This window comes from Anolis carolinensis, chromosome 2 (assembly GCF_035594765.1).
Source record: "Anolis carolinensis isolate JA03-04 chromosome 2, rAnoCar3.1.pri, whole genome shotgun sequence".
NCBI lineage: Eukaryota > Metazoa > Chordata > Lepidosauria > Squamata > Dactyloidae > Anolis > Anolis carolinensis.
In genome coordinates, this window is record NC_085842.1 from 139,757,830 (window position 1) to 139,783,382 (window position 25,553).

The window sequence follows — 25,553 nt, forward strand, 5'->3', positions numbered from 1 at the left end:
CAGTCACACATTTGGAAAATGGGAGCAGTTGCTATGGGCACAACATGAAGCAAACATTCTCACTGTGAGGTGTCAGTTCCAACACGCAGCAAGAAAACCTAGTCATAATGAGGAGGCAGGATGAAGATTATGTGCACGTATCCTGTTGCAACACAGAGAAATTCTGCTTGCATGCAACATGTATTTTTCTAAAGTGGCATCCATTAGTCAGGCACTTCATATTTGACGAAAATTAATCTAAACCTCAAAACAAATTCTTTTTTTTTTTACGTCAGCAAGATGATGGTGAAATTACACATGAGATATTACAGACTTCATGCCTGAGAAAGTGGGGAACCCAATATTTCCCAATGTCCTCTATTTTAAGGAACAGGCCATCTTTCAAAATTACATCTCTAGTCGTGAATCTCAGCCCCATCAACTTTACTTATTTCAAGCCAACAGTACACTGTGTTCTTTACTGGCCCCATAATTCTTAAGGGTTAGAGACATTTTGCTCTGTATTATTATCTAATTTATTTTCCACAAACAGAAAGGTGTCTTTGTGCACAAAGGATTCCCTTAAAGACACCTCAAACTGTGCAACTCCAATCCTATTAACTTGTTCCCTCCTTTACAGAATTCAAGTGAAGTGAAAAGATCTTCCTTCCAACATTATCTTTAATTTCTAGTTACAGTTAGCTTGCACATCTCAGTGCAAATTCTAAGGGGTTCCAGTTTCATTTCCTAATTTGGCATTTACTTAATCTCTTTGCTTAATTTTTGCTTCTGAACTGATTGTAGCCTTGTGGAAGCATTTATCTGAAAAGTAGTTTAAAATTATCCAATATTAATTAAATTAAATTAAATTACTTATATGTTTCCACAGACCTATTGCTGCTGTGTGCCTTCAAGTCATTTTGACTTATTGCGACCCTAAGGCAAAAGTCTTCTGAATATGATTTCTTCAGAGGGAGTTTGTCATGGCCCTATTCTGAGACTGAGGCCCCTCTACACTGCCATATACAATCCAGATTATCTACTTTGAATTAGATTGCATGGAGGTATAGACTCATACAATCCAGTTCAAAGCAGTAGTGCGAATTATCTGATTTGATCATCTGCATTATATGGAAGTGGTAGAAGGGTCCTGAGAGACTATGAATCATTTAAGATCAGCTTGTGGATTTCCATGGCTTAGCAGACAGTTGAACCCTGAGCTCCCGACGTCCTAGTCACCATCTCCCGATTGTGACTCAGGGCAGCTTACACATGGGGCAAGTGCCCCAAGATACAAATACAAATGATCCATCAAAAACAAAAACCTAGATAAAAATAAATACAATAAAAGTAACAAAATAGTTAAAAACACAGTTTCAATAAAACATAAGAATATCGACCAGCCATGTGCAACAAATAATTTAAAATATGTAGCTACAGATTTGTTATTGTTATGTGCCTTCAAGTTGCTTCTGATTTACGGCAACCCTTAAGGCAAATCTATTTGAGGGTTTTCTTGGCAAGACTTGCTTTTATCTTCCTCTGAAGCTGAGAGAATGTGACTTCTCCAAGGTCACTCAGTCGGTATTCACGGCTCGATAGATATTTGCACCCTGGTCTCCAGAGTCATAGTCTAACACTCAAGTTCACATAAAAATCCAAATGAACACATAGTGAAAAATATTTCAATTAAAAACATGGCAATTTAGAATGAGGATGTGACAATATCATGGAATTTCAACACAGTCCCAAGGGCTTCAAAGCACTCCAGGTTTTCAAACAAACACCATAGCAAGGCCCAGTGCTTCCCCCTAGTGCTTCAAGTCCTGTTTTCAGTCAAACTAAAGTGGGAGTGAAGTTGCCTGAAATTTTGCTAATCTGAAATATGAAGACTTTTGGTGAGATATCAGAATGAAATCTGCTACATAAGTTCTGGATATTGTTCTGTATCTGGAGCAATTAAATCCTGACATATATTTTCAATGGAAAGAAAATGCAAACTATCTTTTATTGTGTCATCTGCCTTGTATATAGAGATAGTGGGGTGAAAGCAAGTATACAAATTCGACTATCATTTTAGTTCCACAAGTACATGCAGAGAAGATAGACAACTCTTCAAACAGTGGAAATTCAGACACAGACTTCATATCTGTCAAAACGTGAGTGTAGTGAAGAAAAGAGAAAAGAAATGTGTAAGTATGTGCCTTCAAGTTGCCTGTTGACCTATGGCGACATCACTTACAGAACATTTTTAGGCACAACCGCTCAGAGGTGGTTTTGCCAGTTCATTGCTTTGAAATATATCTACAGCATCTGATACTTGCTGGTGATCCCCCATCCAAGTACTAACCAATGCTGACATTGCTTATCTTCCAAGATTAGACAGGAGCTGTGCTGAGCCCTTGCAAAACAAATGCTGGACTGGAATGTGGAACATACACTCTAAATGGGTTCCTGAGTCAACTCAAACACAAATGACCTCCTATATATACAATTGAAAATGAATCAGTTCAGTAAATAATATATCTGGCAAATTAGTACACTGTTTAAATTCACAGTAATATCAAACACCATCAAATGGATTGTCCCATATACATTGAAATGTAGTCGGCGTTAAATTCACAGTAATAACAAGCAGCCTCAAATGGATTGTCCAATATACATTGAAGTGCAATCGGCGTTGTATATTCTATTGCCGAGAAGAGTAAGTTCGCCACGACCGGTTTCGGCCCTGCATCAGGCCTTCCTCTGGTGGTATAGTTCCAAATTTAACACTTGTTCTCCTTAGAGATACCTGTTTTTTACAGTGGAATGGGATACTCTGCTGTGTGTTAGGTTCTAATTGCGAGTACTCGCAATTAGAACCTAACACACAGCAGAGTATCCCATTCCACTGTAAAAAACAGGTATCTCTAAGGAGAACAAGTGTTAAATTTGGAACTATACCACCAGAGGAAGGCCTGATGCAGGGCCGAAACCGGTCGTGGCGAACTTACTCTTCTCGGCAATAGAATATACAACGCCGATTGCACTTCAATGTATATTGGACAATCCATTTGAGGCTGCTTGTTATTACTGTGAATTTAACGCCGACTACATTTCAATGTATATGGGACAATCCATTTGATGGTGTTTGATATTACTGTGAATTTAAACAGTGTACTAATTTGCCAGATATATTATTTACTGAACTGATTCATTTTCAATTGTATATATAGGAGGTCATTTGTGTTTGAGTGGAATGTGGAACATGCCTCTCAACAACAGTGCTTTAGCACCATGACTACAGCTGCAATAATATATACTACTTTAAAATGTGCATGCCTCATTTTTGCTCTTGTCCTTTTGTTTAGTTCTCTGCCTTGATTTCTATAGCAAATAAGACCCCAGTTTTTCCCCATCCTCTGCAAATGAACCATCATCATTTTGGTAACACATTTGACTCTGTGCTTGTGAAGAACTAAGGCAAGTGGACACAGATGAACTCTAACCCAAAGAAGGGACTTATAAAAACTAGCACAATGGCAGCAAGCTTTTAAGTTCTGCCCACCATAGTTCAATAACCGACCAAGTACAGCTTCATGTGCTGACTTACCAGCAATAAAGCAGCTGCTGTTTCAAGCTGATGTTCATTTTGCTTAGAACTTTCTGAACTTTTAAGAATGTACACTCCCTGGGGTTATCCTCCTGAATAAAACTGAACTTTTTGTTCCATGGAATCCAATTTAAGACTGGCCACTTGAGAGCAAAGTGGAAATCCAAGAAATCCAAGCATGAAATGGGCTGGAATCAGAATGAGCAACTGAAAAGACGTCAAACTGTTTGACAGGCCACTTAAACACATGGCACACTCTGGTTACACTGGCACAAAATTTGGATTATTTTATGCTCTAAGAATACACAGCTTTAATTATACTGATTGATGTTTTCATGGTAATTTAGTTAGAATGTTATTTGGAGTTTTACTCAGGAATGGGGCACAGAATCAAAAAGGAACAAACTAAAAATATAAGCCTGTCCTTGAGATCACTTAGTACAGCAAGCTGGGGTGAACTTGAAATAACTCATGAACTACCACCATTATCACCTCTTGATAGGCCTGAATTTCTCATTTCCAAAAAACAAAAATCATACTATGAGGAAGTTATAGCGGAAACCATGCAAGAGAAACCTCACATGGCCCTATCTTTTGACAGGATTAGGACAAAAAACAAGGCTTGCAGCAGGACCTAATGAAAGAAACATAGTGTTTGCTAGTCTATATTCCCCAGGTTACGAAGTTGGGAAGGGATGTCCTTTCCAGAATGGGCAAGGTGAGGTGTAGGAAGCCTTTGGGAAAGAAATAATTAGACTGTTTATTTTTCCAAGCTAAAGTTAAGTAGTTCAACTGATTTATGAGTTGCATTTTATATGGTTCTTTACTTTTCAAATTTTTATTTGACAGCAATATTATTTTGGGATTTATCACTGAGAAATTGTAATTTACATCTATTTTTAAGGGACACCAGGAAAAGCACACACTTCCAAATGGATAAAAGAACCACATCAACTATGCTTACCATTGGTAAAAGTGTTCACGTAGTACCTTCGGCCCTGGGGAGACATGTAACTTTGCCAACCAGGTGGGAGGTGGCCATTTTGAGAGTCTTCTCCTCCTTGTGAAATAATCTTCCTAGGTTTCTGTTAACAGAAATGACAGAACAAGCCTGTTAAACATGTTTTCAGAGACTGTTAAAAAGATTCAATAAAACAGGTATAGCATGAAATTATGTGGCCTCCTTGGGAGTCTGATATAGGAATCCAAGAGGTAAACCTTGCTAAAAACCCAAACACTCCAATTATCGTGCCATCTTCAGCCTGGGAAATGCATTCAGGCTATCATCTACAAAACACAGACACTCTCTTTAGGGCAGGGAAGAAAGTGGAATGCTGTGAATCCTGTACTGCAACTTTTGCAATCTAGCATGTTACTACATATGATTTTGGGGAAAGAGAAACACTTTGTACTCTCTGCCTTCAAGGACAAATCATTATAAAAGAAATTCTGCATCCATTCTAGGCTTCTGTACCACCAATGATTTCATCACTATCATAAAAAATGCTAAGCACAAGCCTGATAAAAATTACTAGCAAATGTAAGAACCACAAGGCTATAAAGATTTTTCACAATCTAATAATACACTAGTAGGAATCGGTTATCAGCAGTTATATCTATATTGAGCAAGTAAGTTGCTTCTGGCAGGTAGAAAAATTGATGCTTTTTAGCCTCTGGAAAAGTGGTTTCCAAAATGTGTTATGGTGTGCTTTCTTAAGACAGCCAAATATTCCACCCTAAACAGAACACCTACACAGGGACCACCGTGTAGCATTCAGTTTCTGAACATGGCAGGGCTGGCCCTAGGTAATTTTCAAGTGTAAGCAAACAGAATTTTGGTGCCCCCCCCCACTGAAAAATAAAAGCATTGGATAAGCGAAAATGTTGGATAATAAGGAGGGATTAAGGAAAAGCCTATTAAACATCAAATTACATCATGATTTTACAAATCGACAGCCGGGAGAGCTGTCCTTTAGGCCTGCTCCAGTCTACTTAGAAAACTCTACTCAAAAACTCCCTCTGTCTGATCTTGCTCCGTCCCTTTTTCAGATAGCGGGCCAAATGCTGGACACACAGCAGGCGTTAGCATGGAATGCAAATTTGGGAGGGGGATTCCAATCATCAGTATGCGAATGATAGCATGCTGGTCTCTAAAAAGAGACAAAGTCAGCGACAGATTCTGCCTTCATCTGTCCTACGTGATATTCCCAAGTGTGATAACAGTGGTCCTAGGTCAAGTGCCAGAGTGAGGTCGAGTCGATTGGAAACTCGTTCTCTTTCCAACTTGCGTTCCATCCCTAGGCATACAGCCAAGAAGGTGCTACCAACGCCCCTCCTGTCCCTGCTACTATTCAATGCTAGGTCTATTGTTAACCAAACTGCTACCCTTTCAGACTTTATTCTTGATCAAGCAGCGGACCTGGTTTGTATTACAGAGACCTGGATCCGTGAGGGTGATAACATTCCCTCACATGGATTGACACCTCCAGGCTTCCAGATATTTCAACAGCCACGGAGTGTAGGACCGGGTGGAGGGGTAGCAATACTCGCCCGTGATTATTTTACCATCAAAGTTATTCCAACTCCAAAGATAGCCGGTATTGAGTGTGTTGGTGCGGTCTTGGCTAGTAGGGAATCCCTAGCCATTCTTGTAGTTTACTGCACGCCTGGGTCTCCGGGAGAGAGTTTGCTTAATTTATTAGATCTTGTGGCGGACTGGGTCCTGAAGTTCCCCAGACTTATTGTTCTGGGCGACTTTAATGTACATGTCGAGGCACTGTCATCTTCATCAGTGACTAAGGACCTAGTACCAACCTTTGAAGCTTTGGGGCTCTCATTACTCAAGACTCGCCCTACTCATCGGGCTGGTCACACTCTAGACTTGATTTTTAATATCGGAGTACAAACATCTCTATCTGCGGTAATTTTTGTTCCCTGGTCTGATCACGCTGCCCTGAAGGCCCGGATTGAGATTCCATCTCCTCCTCTCAATCTTGCCAAACCAATCTTTACTCGGTCCAGGAGACTCATGGAACCTACTAGGTTCTTTTTTTATATATATAAATTTTTATTGAAGTTTATTATTAAAAAGAAAAAACAAAGAAAAAACAAACAGATAATCAAACATACAACATAAGTGAATGACTTACAGACATATCATTGTGCCGAAAACATAACAGACAAAAAAAAAAACAACAGAAAACATAGGTTGGATCATCCTAACAGGTTCTTGAATGCCCTTAAGGGCCTGGGAACTGTTTGCGCCACTCTCAATGAGCTAGTCGACAACTGGAACATAAGTTTGTTGGCTGCCTTGGATGAGATTGCCCCCAGATGCCTCCTTCGCCCTCACAGGAATGGCTCCCCCTGGTACACTAATGAGCTATGGACAATGAAGCAAGCACGAAGCGGCTGGAACATCGGTGGTGACGAAAACCCGACGAGGTGTCACTGTCCGCTTTCAAGGCTTTTCGCAGGTCCTACGAATCAGCCATTAAGGACGCTAAAAAATCTTACAATTCCTCCTTAATAGCCTCTGCTAGATCACGCCCAGCACAAGTATTCAAAATCGTTCATGCTCTGACCACTCCGGCTCCCTTTGTCCAAAACCCAGCAACCACGGCTCTCACAGCAGTGGCATTCCAGAAGTTTTTCACTGATAAAATCACCATGCTTTGGCAGGAACTGCCCCCTACAGTTGATACCTTGAGAGAGCTTGAGACTTTGTGGCCACTTAGTGGGCCTATCTTTGACTGATTTACTCTGCTTGACAGGGAAGATGTCGCTAGAATCCTGGTTGTTGCAAAACCAACCACCTGTTCCCTTGATCCGTGCCCCTCTTGGTTGGTGAAGAGCTGCCTGGAAGGTCTACTCAATCCGTTGAGTAATATAATCAATGGCTCTCTTGAACAAGGGGTCTTCCTGGACAACCTAAAAGAGGCAAGGGTTCGTCCCTTGCTAAAGAAGCCTAGCTTGGATCCCATGACCATTGCCAATTATTGTCCAATCTCTAACCTTCCATTCTTAGGTTATCAATATGCAAACGACACCCAACTCCTTATGCGCTTGGAGCCTGGAGCAACGTCAATACCAAGACAATTTCACCTTATGTCTGGAGGCTCTGTCAAACTGGCTACGTGCTAGTAGACTGAAGGTGAACCCGGCGAAGACTGAGATTCTTTGGCATGGCCGCTCGACTGGTCTGACCCATTTGCTACCCACCTTCGATGGTACTGCCCTATCTCCTTCGCCTACTGTTAAGAGCCTGGGTGTCGTTTTGGATTCGCAGCTGACAATGGAAGCTCAGGTCGCTGCTGCTAGCAAACAGGCCTTTTTCTATCTACAACAAGCGAGGCAACTGGCACCCTATCTATCTGATGAGGCTCTGGCAACAGTCATCCATGCCACGAACACGTCTAGGCTGGACTATTGCAACGCCCTGTATGTTGGCCTTCCGATGTCCACGACCCAAAAGCTCTGTATTGTTCAGAATGCGGCAGCCAGGCTACTCACAAGAACACCCATGAAATGCCATATAACACCAGTGCTGCAGCATCTGCATTGGCTTCCAACTGATTACCGTGGTCTATATAAGATGCTAGTTCTGACCTTTAAAATTCTTTACGGCCAGAGCCCATCGTACCTTAGGGACTGTCTCTCCTTCTCCCATCATCGGAGGTCGCAACGACCATCCCAATGCGACTTACTTTATATACCGGGTCCTAGAGAAGTGCACTTGGAAAGGACCAGACGCAGAGCTTTTTCTATTTCTGCCCCTGCCTTAAGGAATGCCTTGCCGCCCTATATGAGAGCCATGCGTGAGTTAGGGCCTTTTACCCTAGCACTCAAGACCTGGCTTTTTACTAGAGCTTTTGATCTATGTTAATTTTATCAATATTTTTATGTATGTATTTTTATCTTTTACAATTTTATCTTGTAAATCGCCTAGAGCATCTTGGATGGAGGGCGATTAATAAGTAATTAAATGATGATGATGATGATGATGATGAATTAAGCACCAAAACATCATGTTTTACAACAAATCAACAGAAAAAGCAGTTCAATACATGGTAATATTATGTAGGAATTACTATATTTGTGAATTTAACACGAAACATTGAACTGGGATGTGTGGGCAGTGTGGACTCAGATAATCCAATTCAAAGCAGATATTGTGGGTTATTCTGCCTTGATATTCTGGGTTATATGGTTGTGTGGAAGAGTCCTGAGGGTCCTTCCACACAGCCATATAACCCAGATTATCAAGGCAGATAATCCACAAGTATGTTTCAGTCTACTTGGAATACACGAAGCGTGTTTAAGAGTCCAGAAGAGCCTTGACTCCCCATATGACCATCATCCCACTTTCTTTGCTAGTTAACTTGAACTCAGTATGCTTTATTAAGCCAATTGTTTGCCTTAGATTAGGCATGAGGCAAACTTTGGCCCTCCGGGTGTTTTGGACTCCAACTCTCACAATTCCTAACAACCTACCGGCTGTTAGGAATTGTGGGAGTTGCAGTCCAAACACCCGGAGGGCCAAAGTTTGCCCCATGCCTGCCATAGATAGTTGAGCAAATAGTTTTCATGGTTGCCCCTCACTGTTAGGAATTATGGGAGTTGAAGTCCAAAACAACCAGAGGGCAGAAGTTTGCCGATGCCTGCTGTAAAGTAAACAAATGCAACTTGGCAGCACTTTTAACTGCCATGACTCAATGCTATAAAATTCTGGGAGTTTCAGAAAGTCCTCAGGCCAGTGACCCCCTCCCTCAAGTCCAGGTATCTGAAGCAACTAATCAGAAGGCTGCACCTCAGCCCTCCCCAGGAGCGCTCGGAGAGCTCCTTCAACCCCCTCCCGAACCCCCCGCCCACCCTGAGTCCTGACTTACGGCGCTGAGGAGTTGGGCGAGGACTTGAAGCTGCTGCAGGAAGCGCCACAGGTCAGAGGGGCTGCCTGCCTTGGCCACTCCATAGGCCCCCCGTTGCCCTGGCCCCCACTTTCCACGCCGCTGCCCTCCATTCCTCGCCAGAGCTGGGAGCAAGCTGCAGCCACTACACCCGAATTTGAGTGGCCTCTTCCTCAGGCCACGGCCCCAGGAAGGAGACTTCAACTCCCAACAGCCTCACTGCTTTGGCTGATGCTCGGGGTTGGTGGGAACTGGAGTCACCACCAAAGCTTAGGTAGCACTTGAAGGAAGTGACTCTGCACCTCTGCTTTAAAGTGAAGGCACCTCGGTGCTACTTTTAACTGCTATGGTGGCCCGGCCGCCATGGAGGCCAGGCCCCTATGCGCCCCCTAGGGGGTTGGCACCTTCAGCAACCGCCTACTTCACCTAATAGTGGAACCACCCCGGGAACACGGATGTTTAATTGGAGGGGGAAAAGTCAAAAGTGGCTAGGCTTCTGCTGGAATAGAAGCTTGGAAAACATAGTCAAGCTTCAGTTCAAGGTTATCCTCTGAACCCTTGGTCTAGCCAGGAGACTCTAGAAACCTAGGACACATCTACAGTGATCATGTAATGCAGCTTGAAACTAACTAGCTGGTTTCAAACTGTCTGCTACAAAACACATGCCATCAAAGTGAGCTGCAGCAGAGTTCAAGGAGAATAAAGTGTATCAAGCAAAGTTCAAAGTAAGTCTCTTAATGTGCTCCAGTGAGCCTCAAATATAAACCACGTTGAAGTGAGACACCCATCTGCATTATTGCACTTTCTAAAATTTGTAACATGGGTTAAGGGGAACAGGTAATTATCTCCACTGCTGTCATTTTCCCTTTAACTCCCACCTCATATCCCTCCACAGCATTGGAGTGCATCTCAGTAAGGAAATGGAGGGGGGAAAGTATCCTCCAGCAGTTGTTCAAGGACACCTTCTGTGGTTAATGTAATCATGGTCCTGATCTCAAACATGTTCCAGAAATGTTAGTCTGGTCAGGTGCTTCGTGAAACCAGACACTGCCAAACTGGTCCTAAATCAACTTAAGTTGTCCATGTAAAAGAGCCCCTTGAGCTTATGATGGGCTCTTGAGCTTATTAAGCTATACGGTGTCCCTGTTCTTAGAGTATTATCTCTAATAGATGGAGCCACTGGTGAGGAAATGGGTTAAATCCTTGTGCTAGCAGGATGGCTGACCAAGAGGTCAGTGGTTCGAATCCGGAGAGTGTTGGTCAGTTCCTTCCATCAGCTTCAGCTCCCCATGTGGGAACATAATGGTAAAACATCGAACATCAACAAAGGGATAGGAAACTACAGGACTCATTGTGGTGAAGAGGCCACTACAATTAGGTGAGCTACTGATTGTGCCAAAGAGACCACATATAAAAAGAGTTGAAATGAATAACCCAGTTGAGAACCACAGCAAACATCTTGTCCCAGATTTGTAATTACACACAAACCTTTTATCCAGTCTGTCCAAATGGGTACAGCATGCCATGAAAAGCAAACCAGATCAGAGGCATTGCCTTATCTTTTAAAAAAACCAAGTGGAGGAGGCAGTCTAATTAATTTATATCTCAACATCCTATGGCCTCCTAATGCAACTTCCGTAGCTAGAAAAAGTAAGTTGCAAAGATGTCTGGGCAAAGAACCAAGAGGGTGAGGAGCAGCTGTACATGAATAGAATTTGGCCATGTACACACAATTGGAAACCTGAGAATTAGCTCTTCCCTGATGACGTATGCTATAATACAGTCCTGCTTACTACAGTATGCACTAGGGAGAGAAGCTGCACACAGCAGTAGGCCAACAATGGTGTAACAAAAATGTAACACCAAGGCCCCTTCAGTCTCATTACCAAAGTAGCATAATAGAATTACTCATTGTGAAAGTATGCACCACACACAGCCCTGTGCACAATGTTGCTGTTCCAGTGCCAGGTATTTGAGATTCCACACCTGAGTCTGGCATTTAGAAAGCATTCCAGTAGGTCACTGTGACCAAGGCTACGTTCCATTGTCTGAGCCTTCTCTGTAGAGCTCTGATAAAAAAGGAGCTCTTCTTTTCCCATCTCTTCGGGAAGCAGCCTCTTTTTTGGAAAGATTAAATTTCTTCATATCAAGTAGAATCTGCTTGAGTTAGCTTATGGGTTGGAATTATGTGGGTCTCTCTGTGTGGTTGGACAGCAACTCCCAGCAATGCTGGCTGAACAACACTGCTGGGAACTGCAGCAAGAATATCAGGAGAGTTGCATGATTCCCACCTCTGAGCTAGAGGTTCATACTAGTTGGCAGAAAATGAAATGGGCAAGGATGCCAGATGACACTCCTCAGAAATGAGAAAGTATCCTGGTTAAGGACTCTGTAACATTGCACTAAGAAGAGAGATGAAAAGATTACAAGACAAATTCATCCCAGCTCTCACATAAACACACACAACCACACATAGTATCTGGCTTGCCATTATGGACCAAGACTGCTATTATTTGAGTAATCCAATGTTTAGTACTTCCCAACCATACTGGAATAGAAGTAGTACTTTACACCAAGAGCAGTCAACCCTACAAATTCCCAGTTTGGCAGAGTCTGTCCAACTTAATCCTCTATCATCCCACTTTCTCAACTGCTTTTAAAATGTTCTTTTTTTCCCCTTTTCCTACCAGTTTATCCCTTTGTACTCAGTTGCTGAAAATTTAAGTCAAAGTGCAGAATCAGTCTGCAACAGTATTAACTAAGGAGGAGAGAAAGGATAAGAAAAGACAGACTCTAGCCTAAGGGTCCCCCAATGAAGGTCTGTGGGTCAAATGTGGCCTTTTAAGGTCGTTTACCTGGCCCCCACCCTAAACATTAGATTTAGAGTCACACTTAGTCTGAAACGTCTTGAAGGTACACAACAACGACGATCTTAATTAGCAAGACAGATAAAAGCAGGCCCACACTTCCCATTGAAATACTGGTAAGTTTATGTTGGTCACAATGATTCTTCATTTTAAATATTGTATTCTTCTTTCATGTTTATTTGCACTACAAATAAGACATGTGCAGTGTGCATAGTAATTTGTTCATGCTTTTTCAAACTATAGTCCATCCCCGCAATATTCTGGGGCACTGTGAACTGGCCCTCTGCTTAAAAAGTTTGATGAACCCTGCTCTAGCCTTTCCCAGTATGTTCAGCCAAAAACAAATTGCATGAGGTACAAAATGCATGTGCTCTTCAGTCTCAGCTACTTCCATTCAGTTATTTAAGCCACTGCCTCTCAAACTTTGGTCTTCCAGGTGGCTCAAGTCCCACAAGCTCTAGTCATCTTAGCCACCAATAAAGGGAATTATGGAAGCCAGAGTCCAAAACAATCTATGGGACCACAGATTAAGTACTATTGCTTTAAGCAATCTGATAAACACAACACTTTATATACTGTTCAGTCTATACGATTTCTACTATCTCAACAGACAATAAGAGCTGGTAGCAGAAATATTTCACCTGCATTATCCAGTATCTTCAGGAATCTTTTCCCACAATGTAGGAGTTTATTATCCTGGAATATATTATCTTGTTTTCAGTGGGGCTAAGAGTTAAAAGGAACCATTTTCTTCCCTAGGGTTAGTTTTTCCCAAGGAGATTAAGGGCTGGGCACATATCCATGTCAACCACTTGAGGTCTGTGGCATGAAGACACAAGATGAAGACATTACTTGTTACATACCAAACACCCAAACTCCAGAATCAGCAAGCTATGCCGAATAGCTCTGTCACCAAAACCACATTTCACCAAAAACCTTCCCCAGGTGTCAGGTATGTAGCACAAGAATCAACAGCAAGATGAGGGGGTGGAAGGAGATTTCTGTAGGCAGTTCCCAGCAGAGAGAAAATAAAGCTTCATAAACATTTGGTACAGCATTACCCTCAGGACAATTCTTTCAATAGTCTGCCTCCTGTTTATCAGGCGATAAGGTGCATTCTTTGGTAAGGTAGCTTTAAACTAGGCTTAAGTTAAGCATTTGAAGCATGCCATTCCAATTCTGTATCAACTGCGCTGGCTACGTACATGCTTCCATGCCCAATTCGTGGCTCTTTTTTACTTTAAAACTGTAGGAGATCACGTTACTTGGCTAGATTATATTTGGATACACATAACTTTGAGATCAGCTATAGAGGATCTGATCACAGAAAGCTTATCTCTTTCCTCCTTTTCTGTCTGTTTTTGTTGTTCAGCATGCTTCATAAGGAATTATGGAAACAGCTGCTGTTAACTTTGCCTGTTGTAGGCAAGCACAGACCACTACCGCCAGATCAGCTAAAGTAAAAGGTAAAGGTTTCCCCTGACGTTAAGTCCAGTCATGTCTGACTCTGGGGGTTGGTGCTCATCTCCATTTCTAAGCCAAAGAGCCGGCATTGTCCATAGACATCTCCAAAGTCATGTGGCCAGCATGACTGCATGGAGTACCATTAGCTTCCCGCCGGAGCGGTACCTATTGATCTACTCACATTGGCATGTTTTCGAACTGCTAGGTTGGCAGGAGCTGGAGCTAACAGAGGCCGCTCCCGCCGCTCCCGGGGTTTGAACCTGGGACCTTTTGGTCTCCAGCTCAGTGCTTTAACGCACTTCGCCACTGGGGCTAAAGTAGAATCCTATTATTGGGTTGTTGTATGTCTTTCGGGCTGTGTGGCCATGTTCCAGAAGCATTCTCTCCTGACGTTTCGCCCACATCTATGGCAGGCATCCTCAGAGGTTGTGTGATCCCGGCCATGAAAGCCTTCGACAACACATTAAATCCTATTATTACCTAGCTCAAGCTTTTACTGAAGACTTGCAATTGCAACCTGACACTAAAGTTTGTGTTTCTCCAGCTTTCCTTCATTATCCTCCAAATACTAATGCTACTAGATAGAGAAAATGTGGAGCTGGAAAGATATAAAAAGACTTTGTAAAAAGAAGCTTCTTTGTCACTATTTATTAGCTGAGGTACGTCCATACTACAGAAAATGGTAGAGGCTTCACTGCATGGTGAGGGCTGGAGTTTATGCCAGTTAATATAGCTAATGAGGAAGAAGGCATTCCTTAACTACATGCTGAAGGAGACTAGAAGAGAAGTGCAACTGATAGACAAGGATTATTTTCTCTCTGGGCAAATAGCAGGGCAACAGGAAAAAAGAAAAAGAAAAACAGTAGAGTCCTCCCCGCAGGGAATTTCCATTCCAGTTAGCCCTCTGCATTTGCAGGTTTGACTTTTGTGATTTGATTAGTGCTGGATTCAATTAGCATTTTCTCTCTAGGAATATCTGAATTCTTTAGTGTGACTATGTTGTCCACTTCTGCCAGACATTGATCAAAGAATGACACTGGAGGACCTGCAGTTCCTAGAAAGCTGTTCTCTCCGCTTAAAGAAATTGTTTGTATTTACATTGATCCACTTTTGTGGAGTCCAGCAACACTAACCCCAGCAAATGTGGAGGACCACAGGGCATATACAAGGGAGAAGCTCATGTGATGTGAGAATGGCTTAGATTTGGGAAGGAATCAATAGGAACTTTTCTGAGCAAGCCCGTAGCCAGGATTTTGATTGGGGGGGGGGGCTGCATCTGAGTGAGAGAGGATTTACCCTAGCAAACCTTTTGTATCGTTATCCCAATACCCCCATGCATACGGGATATATTGGGAATGGTGATCAGATCATGATATGAATAAACATAACAGTTTAAATAATAAATGTAAGGCCTTCTCACGGACCACCCTGAGAATTTTGGGGGGGGGGGGGGTGAAGCCTGGTTCTGAGTAACACTTTCTCTGGAGCCTGGAGCCACTTGCAATAAGATCACGGCACTGGGATCCCTACATTGTACATGCTGAACAGAGGGGACTGCAAAACAACATGTGGCTTTAGTAGAAACAATATACAGCCAACACTACAAGAGTAGCTACTTAAAGTATTGTTGAAAAGTCCTTATTTACTTAGTAATGGTGATTTTTCACCCTGTACTAGCACTAGTCTGTGTACATCTGTCCATGAAATTAAAACAAGTTTTCTGCAAAACTATGCAGCATCAACAGACCCAATCTGTACATATGTTGCTTTTTACAAAAACACTGTGTGAGGGCTGCTGTAATGTGCCAAACAGCTAAACTATGCATCAACCAGTATGGAGAAAATACTAGGAGCTTCAGAGCCTGTTACAGAACTTCTGTAAACAAGACTTAAAGAAGATTTCTGTACAAAAAGGACTCCAGAAAAATGTTTGTACTGTTGGAAGGGGGGAAGGGTTAGTGTAGCAATTGCAGCAGGTCTAAGGCCACTTTTATGCCCTGGGATTCTCTGGAGGGACACATGAACTACCAATAAACAAAACTAAAAACACAAAGGGGCAGAAGGCCATGTCTGGTTCTTGAATTTTTAAAAGATATTATGCAGTACAAGCAGACTTTGCTACTCATTTGAAAGTTAAATTGTTCTACTCAAAGGCTTCCAGTAATAGCAATTCAAACTCTGTCTTTTTTTAATCAGGAAAAGGTTGCCCTGAGGATTGTAGAAGAGTCAATTGTCACAAAAGGATCATCCAGCTCTGAATTATGTGACATACAGTCGTTGATGCCAAAAGAAGCCACTTGTCTTTCCTTATAATAACATATAAAGACAGACAGCACCTACTGGATGGGCCAAAGTAAAGAAATCATGGGTGTGTTGATGTCCTGCCAGACTGTCTTAGTTTTTTTTTTTTACTACATGCTACTGGAAAGAAAGAAAAAAGAAACAGAGAAGACACAAAAACCAATGCCTAATTACAGGGTTCCTTCTAAGAATGTCATTTATGAGCCACACCTAAAGGTGTAAAATAAACTTTTTTGGGATTGAATTTTATCTGGAAATTACTCTATTTGAGAAGCCTTGATGTATCAGTTCTTCATACGAAAACTGCCTGTGGTTACAAATACATATAAATATTAAAACATTTCAGAATAGACCCTTGACTTTGAAAATGGTTTATAGGGCTAAACCTTGAGAAGTTGTGCTTATTTGAGAAACGCAATCTCAGAGACCTTGCAAAGCTTGGGTCAATCAAACTTTGTTCACTTGTAGATTCAGCTTCTTTAGGAATAGTATTTTGAAGTTTTTGTTGTGTGCCTTCAAGTCATTTCTGACTTATGAAAACCATAAGGCAACCCTATCAAGGAGTTTTCTTGGTAAGATTTGTTTGGGGCTGAGAGAGTGTGACTCAGCCATATTTTTTCAAATCAGAAATACAAATTTGAATTAGATTTTTAGACACAATTTTTAAATAAACTTTATTTTTGGAAACATTCTAATGGTTGAGTCACAAACATGGACCTGTATAGATTTTGGAAAGAATGGTGAAACCACACATTACCATATCACAGACATTGTCCTGTTCTTCAGCTTGTAAGTTACTGTGTAATCCTGTACACTTTCCACTCAACTCCCCCTTCCCCCTTTATCTGGGCACAAAAGATTCAGGTGAATTCATTCCATACTCTTTGTGAAACTATTTTAAGTATTTCAGCTCAGTGTCTTTTAAAAATGTGTGCACAGGCAAAAAGGTGTTGCCTATAGCAATATGACACAGAAAAGCTCTAAGTCACATAAAGCCAAACACAAGAACACTATGTAATGCATCACCATAGTGTCCAAATTCCTCATGCAAAACATCTTGCTTGCAAAGAAATGGATTGCAGATTTACTGCCCTGATCCACACGGGACTTGCTTGCACACTGTGGAAACGTGCAGCCACATCTCCATGCAGCAATCAAAAAGTATCTTTATTTCCTCACAAAAGGAAAAAGTGTGAGGTCAAAAGGATAGTATCTAAGTAAGATCGCGTGTTCCCCATACACAATTCTTCTATTAGCTCCACAATACAAGGAAGAAACTCGTGGTATATCGACAACTGGTTTTACTCTGACAATACTAATCAGTGGGGAAAAAGTAGTGCTTGAAAAAAGTTCTTTTTTGAACTATAACTTCCAGGCAACCCTGGCTATCATGGCAAATCTTGGCTGGAGGATCCTGCGAGTCATGGTTCAAAACACCAACTTTCCTAGTTGGTGCAAAATAGTGTTTTATTAACTTTCCCTCCAAGACAAATCTCCACAATCAAAAATCTGAAGTCCAAACACATATTTTGCTCTAACCGTGCTCATCTGCTTCCTGTTAACAAACACATTGGCCTCAATGCTTGTCACGGTTTGCCAAAGAGTCCCACACAGTCCTAGCCTCTCCCCTCCATCTCTTATTTGCAAACATCCTGTGTTGTTGTTTTCTCCCTCAGATGCCAGATCTTGGCTCTTCTGCAATGCTTGGCCAGCTGCACTATCACAGTTTAATGACTGTAGCACTGGGCACTTTGAAACACGCCTTTTTCCCTAAATGTGCTGTTTTTAAAAAACAAAAATGATTAACACAATTAGCAACATCTCATCCCTTTCTAGTCTGTTTCAGCCAAACCACTAAGAGATTTTACAGCATTAAGTCTCAGGACCTAATCAGGTTCTTCTGCGTTTCTCAGATTCTCACAGCATCAAAGAAAATCCAGGGAATGGAGGTGGCCAAAGATATAATTATGACTAAGCTTTGAGATGAAGGGTGTAAACTATCGCCAGAGACACACAACATCAAGGAATTCTCAAGGCATCTTGTTTTCCTCTGAATAGTACGATCTTACCATGGATGCTTTTGCCAAGTCTCTTGCTGAAATGCAGTCACAATCCATAGCTGGACGTGCCCTCTTTGCCAGATGAGCTGTGCAACTGTCCGATGCCTGTGTTCCTCTTTGTGTATATGAGTAAGGAGTCAGTGCATTGCTCAGTATTTGAAAAAGAAGAAGAAAGCTACCCCCCTTCCTTTTGCATGTCAACACTCTTTGGCACTTCCCTTTGCTCAATTGGCTTCTTTGGAAATTAAAAAGATCCATTCTGGAGGCTCTTCAGATGTGAAGCTTCTGGAAGGCTTTTTCCCCCTTGCCAGCTTCCAAATGTCTATGATAGAGGTGATGGAGGACACAAAGCAAGGGTCTGTACCATTGAACAAGCACTTTCCATGCATTGGCAGGACAAACAGGGGCTGCTTTGTCCAGCTTTCCTTGCTTCAGTCTCAGCCTCTCTGACCTTTGGCATCCCTTATGTCTCCCTGGGGAACTTTCCCACTGAATTTGTATCAAATCATTCCTTTGTACTGATCCAGTTAGAATCTGGTGCTACAAAATAAAACGCAAACCCATTCAAATGAATGCCTAATGTAAGAATATAAGGACTGTCACATATATGAATCTGTCTTCTGGAAGCAGAATAGTAAAGTCGTTCTTATCCATGAATATAATAATGATAAAGGAAGTCAGTCATAAATCAAAACAAAGACTGTTGTAATTATTTAAAAAAACCAGAAGAAGACTTAAACTTAAAAGGGAAGCCACGAAAGAACCAGGTAAGATCCTCAAGATTAAAAATATATCATTGACAGCCAAAGCTAAAGTCATGCCATCATATTTCAAATTTCTACGAATGGTTGTAAAATGTGGACAGTGAAGAAAGGTGACATCAAGAAGAAGAACTCAGCTGAATTGTGGTGCTGGAGAAGAGTTCTATAGAAAAGGTTAAATACAACTCAAGCCCAAACTCACACTAGAACACAAAATAACTGAACTGGCACTATAATGCTTTGGACATATCATGCAACAACATGATTCACTGGAATGGTGAGTAAATTGAAGGAAAAAATATTCCATCCATACATTAGGAAAAAAAAACCCTGATGGGAAGAGCTGTTCTGCGGTAGGATATGATGCCTCAGAGCATGATGCCTCTGGAAGCTTTTTAAGCAGAGGCTGGATGGCCATCTGTCAATGGTAGATTGTATATTCTTGCATGGCAGGGGGTTGGACTGGATCTCAGTTGTGGTCTCTTCCAACTCTGTGATTCTATATCAACAAATGGCTTGAACTCTGTGAGGACTCTAACTCATAGTATTCATGTAAATCAAAACTGATGGGATGTCTAACTTTTGTTTTGTGTAATTTAATATGTATTTTATGGAAATATGTTTTAATATGTGTATTTAATGAAGTGTTTTTAAAGGATTATGTGTTTTGATTATGTGTTTTAGCAATGTTGTAACCTGCCTCGAGCTGTGAGGAGAAGCCAGTAAGAAATATAATAATAATAATAATAATAATAATAATTATTATTATTATTATTATTATTATTATTATGGCAAATGACCATGACTATTGCTATTACCTTTCCACTAGTGTCACCAAGCACAGGTTTGAGTCTGCTGCTCTTCAAGTAACCTCTTCTTCACCCTCTGCCTACAGAACCAAGGCCCATCACTTCAGGGTATCCTTGCTTTCTGTCCAATTCTGGCACTTCTACTTTGTATTGTCCTCAGGGTATTATAGTCTATGGGTGACTAACCGTGCAAGCCCTCCCAATCCATCTGTCTCCGTACTTGTTGTTGTTGTTGTTGTTGTTATCATTATGTTTATTTATACCCTGCATTTTCTTTCCACAAGGAGACTCAAAGCAGCTCATTTTCACACACACCATTGTGGCAGCTGCAGCTGATCTGGGGTCAGTACCTATCCTGGATGGTGCTTTCAGTGGCCATATCTAGCGGGAGCAACAATGAACAACAATGCTAGGGGGAGCAGGAGTATTATTCCAAGGGCAATTGCTAAAGCAGAAGGTATGTTCTCCATCCCTTCCTGATCAACATTATCAAAGGGCACTGCTCTCTCACACTGCCTGGTCTTTCTTATCTTCTGGGCTCCTTCTTCTGGGTCTGCCGCAACGTCTGCCATCTTCCCTTTTATCACATTCCATCCACTGCTCTGCCCTGCTGTGCCACGCCATGCCCAGAGCAGCTGCAGTTTGGCAACGCTTTCATGCAAGAAGGCAAACAGGCAGCTGCCTCTGAATGCTCTACTGTTAGGGTTTCCTACACATCCTTGCAAATTGGGACAAAAGCTCCAAGGCTGATGCCCACGCACTGACTCATAGAGTTTGGGTTTTTCCTCACAAAAAGATGAAAAATAATTATTTCATGGGGGCTGCTGGATGTTTTTGCCCCTCAAAAAACGAGCACCTTTCCTTCAGTAATTTTTCAAATTTGGGGACATGAAAAAGAGCAAACATGTTAGTTGCATAGCTTCTTCCTAAGCATTTAGAGAGAAAGAACATTGCTTTCTGCACTCAATCTGAACACAGTTGGTACTATCACCACATAGCCAATATGTTCACATTATGATCTCTGATTATTCCCATTAAGTGGCTGATAGAAGGGACATATGAAGAAAGTGATAGCTAGCCCATGCAGCAGTTAGAGAGTCTTGTTAAGGAGCAGAAATCAGGCTACCAGTATTTAAAAACTACAAGTACAGTAGAGTCTCACTTATCCAACACTCGCTTATTCAACGTTCTGGATTATCCAACGCATTTTTGTAGTCAATGTTTTCAATATATCACGATATTTTGGTGCTAAATTCATAAATACAGTAATTACTACATAGCATTACTGTGTATTGAACTACTTTTTCTGCCAAATTTGTTGTCTAACATGATGTTTGGGTGCTTCATTTGTAAAATCATAACCTAATTTGATATTTAATAGGCTTTTCCTTAATGCCTCCTTATTATCCAACAAATTTGCTTATCCAACATTCTGCCGGCCCGTTTATGTTGGATAAGTGAGACTCTACTGTATTAAAAAAAACTCTAAAATCAGGACAGTAGATTAAGAACAACTCAAAAACAGGGGAATTCCAGACATGAAACAATCGGAGACAGCTAATCACCTCCTAACACAGGATTCCCCCAGGCAGAAAGCAGCCAGGCCTTGAAGCTGCAAGGCTATTAAATGCTAATCAAGGTGGCCAATTGCAACATTCACACTTCCCTCAAGCAGACAAGCATTCTTTCTCCTAACTTGGACTTTCCACGGATATATAAACCCCAATTGCTTAGTTTCCAACAGATCTCACAACCTCTGAGGATGCCTGTCATACATGCAGGAGAAATGTCAGGAGAAAATGCTTCTGGAACATGGCCATACAGCCCAGAAAACTCACAGCAGCCCATTGATTCCGGCCATGAAAGCATTCGACAACACAGCAGTATCACTATTTTGGAGTCTGGAAAAAAATATACTGTGTTGTTAAAGGCTTTCATGGCCAGAGTCACTGGATTGCTGTAGGTTTTTTCTGGCTATATGGCCATGTTCCAGAGGCATTTTCTCCTGACATTTCATCCACATCTATGACAGGCATCCTCAGAGGTTGAGGTCTGTTGGAAACTGGGGAAGAACTTACAGCCCGAAAAACCTAAAGCAATAAAAAATATGCTGCTTTCTCAAAACATTAATTCCTCCCCCATTAGTGTTTCTTTGTATTGACTCTTTTATTTTTTCAGTGATTGGCTTGGGTGGGGGGGCACCAAAATACTGTTTGCTTACACTTGTAAATTACCTAGGGCCGGCCCTGTGAAGGGTCAGGATAGGCAGACAAGAACACTTTAGGCCACTCAAACTATCTCCCCTGTATTACTACTGGCCTTCTGGAGGTATTTGTAACTCTTCAATGTGAAGTGTTGATGCTTTTCAACAAAGAGAGTATTGGGTGCATGGGTTATTAATACAAGAGAACGGGAGAACACAAGGCAGCATTTCAGCCTTGACAACACACATACACACACTTCATGAGAAAATGTTTGGAGACAACTTGGTAAAGCACAAGAACATGCCTATGTTTTACAACTCATATAAAATTTAGGATGCTATCCTTTTACCCTGTATATTCTTTCTTTCCCATGGCACAATAAAAAGACAGTTTTATTCTATGTTCAAGGTAAAAGCCATTGCACAGCCATTTTCTCAGGACCAAACATTACATATATCCCAGTCACATTAGATGTATAGTGGTTATGGAAAATTTAAAAATGCCATCAACTACATGATTCTGACAATCCCTTGTACACCTGGAGAATTTCAAAGATACAAAGGAAGGACAGTGAATGGATGCAACAGCCTCGGGGAAATCAGCCATAAAATATTTGTAATCTCAAGCACTCATAAATGCATGCCATTTTGAAATTTTATTGGCGATTATGGACAATCTCTACATTTTGGTTACTCAATGTAATATACAAGCTCCTCTAAGTAAAAAAAGACAACAATACATTCTGCCGAGTTTTTAAAAATATAGTTCATATGCTGATCTTAGTGGAAATTGTGTGTGTGTGTGTGTGTGTGTGTGTGTGTATGAATGTGTGTCATTAAGATTCAGGATGCCACTTTGTTTCATTCTTTGACATTTAGGCAAAAGAAGTAACCTAGATGTTGCAAGAATCAAATCAATACAGAATCATTTCATTGCCTTTCCAGTTTTGTCATGAGGGCACAGCTCCTGTTTACAGACAGAAAAACCCATATAATAGCCACGTTACTTCCTGTGATTACCACACGGTGGCCACTTTGAAACCTTGGCTAACTCTGGTAGACTACATTTAACAGCACAAAAAATGAAAAAACACCTGCATCATTGTACAAAAAGGCATACATCCAAAAGGTGTCTAAGGCAAAACACTCTTAGTATTTGTCACGACCCAGGCTGCAGAGCACCAATAACCATACACAGAGGCCAGAATCTATCTAATATCTTTATTAAGGAAATAAGTAAAGGCAATAAAAATAAGTGTAGAATATAGTTCAGAAGATGACCTTTCAGGAAAGGTCAAATATAGTCCAGGAAAACAATGTCCAATATGAAATAGTAAGGTCCAAAGTTGTAATCCAGTAACCGAAACACTCACTTTGCCAAGCAAAGTGAGGGGAGATGACAAGGTCCTTTAGTCCATGAAACTTAGGCAAGGCGAGGAAATAGCTTGATTCTTGGTACACAAAGCCTGATTCAAGGCAACAAGGAACGAGGAACAGGGACAAAATCCGTGGTAAATACTTAGCAAGGTCCTGGAAAGCAAGGCTGAGTCCTAGGAAGCAAGGCAAGGTCCGTGGAGCAAAACAAGGCTGGAAACGGGAACGAAGGCTTGGAAACTGGAACGAAGGCTTGGAAGCGGGAGTAACGCTGTCCACACACAACCTACTCCAGTTGCTGACGAATTGACTCCGCAAGATTTCTACGGGGCAAGGAACCTAAATAGGGTCTCGTTTTCCCACCAAAGAACACTTCTCTGGGGAACCAGAACCGAAAGTCAATCTCTGTGTCCAGATGCATGACTCCCTAAAGGTTCTCATGAAAGCAGTCTTAATCAGCTGAATGCCTGGCTGCGATTCTCAGGCTTCTGCGATTAGCCTGTTGAACTCCTTTTTGTTGTTGATAATAACTACGGCGAGAAAATGGGGGAGATTCTGACTCAGGGCTTGTTTGGCAGATTTCTGGAAGGCAAACCTCCTGCAGATGCAAGGGCTCCAATTCTGGCTGGGAAAGTTTCAATTCTGGCTGAAACGGTGGAAAAACCAAGTTTTCCTCTTCATCTGTCTCAACAGCGCTAGGAACGGGACTACATGGCCCATGAGTCATCACAGTATTCTCTTTTCATATTAGGTGCATGTTTAGTCCCACAGGTCCTTCCTCAAGAATATTCCAAAATTGCTCCCAAACACAGAAGTTTGTTTCCTCTTTCCTAAAAGGGTATCCTCTCTTATGGACAGCCGCTACCTAGTGGAAAGAAGGAAGGCAGAAACTAAAGATAAACATCTGTGTCTGGGATAAAATCTCTGATCTCAAGTCTACGTCCTCTGCCAAGATAAAAAAAACCAACAACACTGGTTATGGTATATTATTAAAAATGTTTTCAGTTTCATACATCTTCAAAAGATGTATGCCATCATCTGCTAGCATTGCCCTTCTGCCATTTACAAAAGTCAAACAGATGCCTCTATATATTTATCCAGATCATAAGATCTTCTCCAGTTTACTAACATACATACTGATATTTTGCACTAAAGGGGTTGCTGGTGCACATAAGGGGGAACGAGTTTGCTGCCAGAGACAGACATGAGAGTGAAGAAGCTGGCACAGGAAAAGAGCAAGATGGAGATTTGTGAGGGGGTGCACTTTCTGGCAGAGAGAAAGTTGGTGGGATGAATTGGCTGGGAAACAGATTAGCATGGGACAGGTTTGCTGGCAAGCATAAAAAGGTTGAGTGACAGAGTGAGTGAGAGGGGAGGGAGAGAGGAACGAGAGAGATGTTTTGGGTGTATTTTCAGGAACAGAGAATTTAGCCACTAGTACAATTGCAAATAAAGCACTGACCTTACTTTGTTCATTGGAAACTGGAAGTCTGTATGACTTTGGATTGTACTTCACGAGGGTAATACGTTAGATTTTTGTTGTTTATTCGTTCAGTAGCTTCAGACTCTTCGTAGCCTCATGCACCAGCCCACACTAGAGCTCCCTGTTAGCCATCGCCACCCCCAGCTCCTTCAAGGTCAAGCCAGTCACTTCAAGGATAACATTTATTTATTTATTTGAAACATTTATATTGCGCCTTTCTCACCCCGAAGGGGATTCTGGGTGGAGCACAACATATATACAGCAAACATTCAATGCCGGAACATAAACTATAAATATACATAAACACTAAAATCAGTTCTCTTCACATTAAAAAAATTATTTAAAACCATCACAAGTCAGCTGTACCAGATCCTGTCCATCTTGCCCTTGGTCTTTTTTTCCATTTTCCCCATTATTATATTCTTCAAGCTTTTCTGTCTTCTCATTATGGTCAAAGTACTTCAGCTTTCCCTCTAATATCCTTCCCTTCAGTGAGCTGTCGGCCATTATTTCCTCGAGTATGGACTAGTTGGATCTTCTTGCAGCCTAAGGTACTCTCAGAATTTTCTTCCAACACCACAGTTCAAAAGCATCTATCTTCCTTTGCTCAGCCTTCCTTATGGTCCAGCTCTCACATCCATAGGTTACTACAGGGAAAACCATTGCTTTCACTATGCGGATCTTCGTTGCCAGTATGATGTCTCTACTCTTCCCTATTTTATCGAGATTGGCAATGCCCTCCTCCCAAGAA

General features: G+C 41.5%; 1 protein-coding gene across 4 annotated transcripts in view; it reads right to left on the reverse strand.

The window, feature by feature from the left end:
• Positions 1-25,553, reverse strand: part of gas7 (growth arrest specific 7) — a 186,668-nt gene that overhangs the window by 94,722 nt on the left and 66,393 nt on the right. For 2 of the 4 annotated variants that reach the window (XR_010002895.1, XM_008104327.3), the window contains exons 1-2: positions 18,182-18,648; positions 4,539-4,659 (exon numbers count right to left, since the gene is read on the reverse strand). Coding sequence is in view for 3 of the 4 variants with exons in the window: in XM_008104327.3 (XP_008102534.3) it covers positions 4,539-4,659; positions 18,182-18,430 (370 nt within the window). In the remaining variant the exon portion in view is untranslated. Of the gene's footprint in view, positions 1-4,538; positions 4,660-18,181; positions 18,649-25,553 lie in introns of those variants that run through there. The other 2 variants (XM_062970672.1, XM_008104328.3) reach the window with 1 other exon arrangement.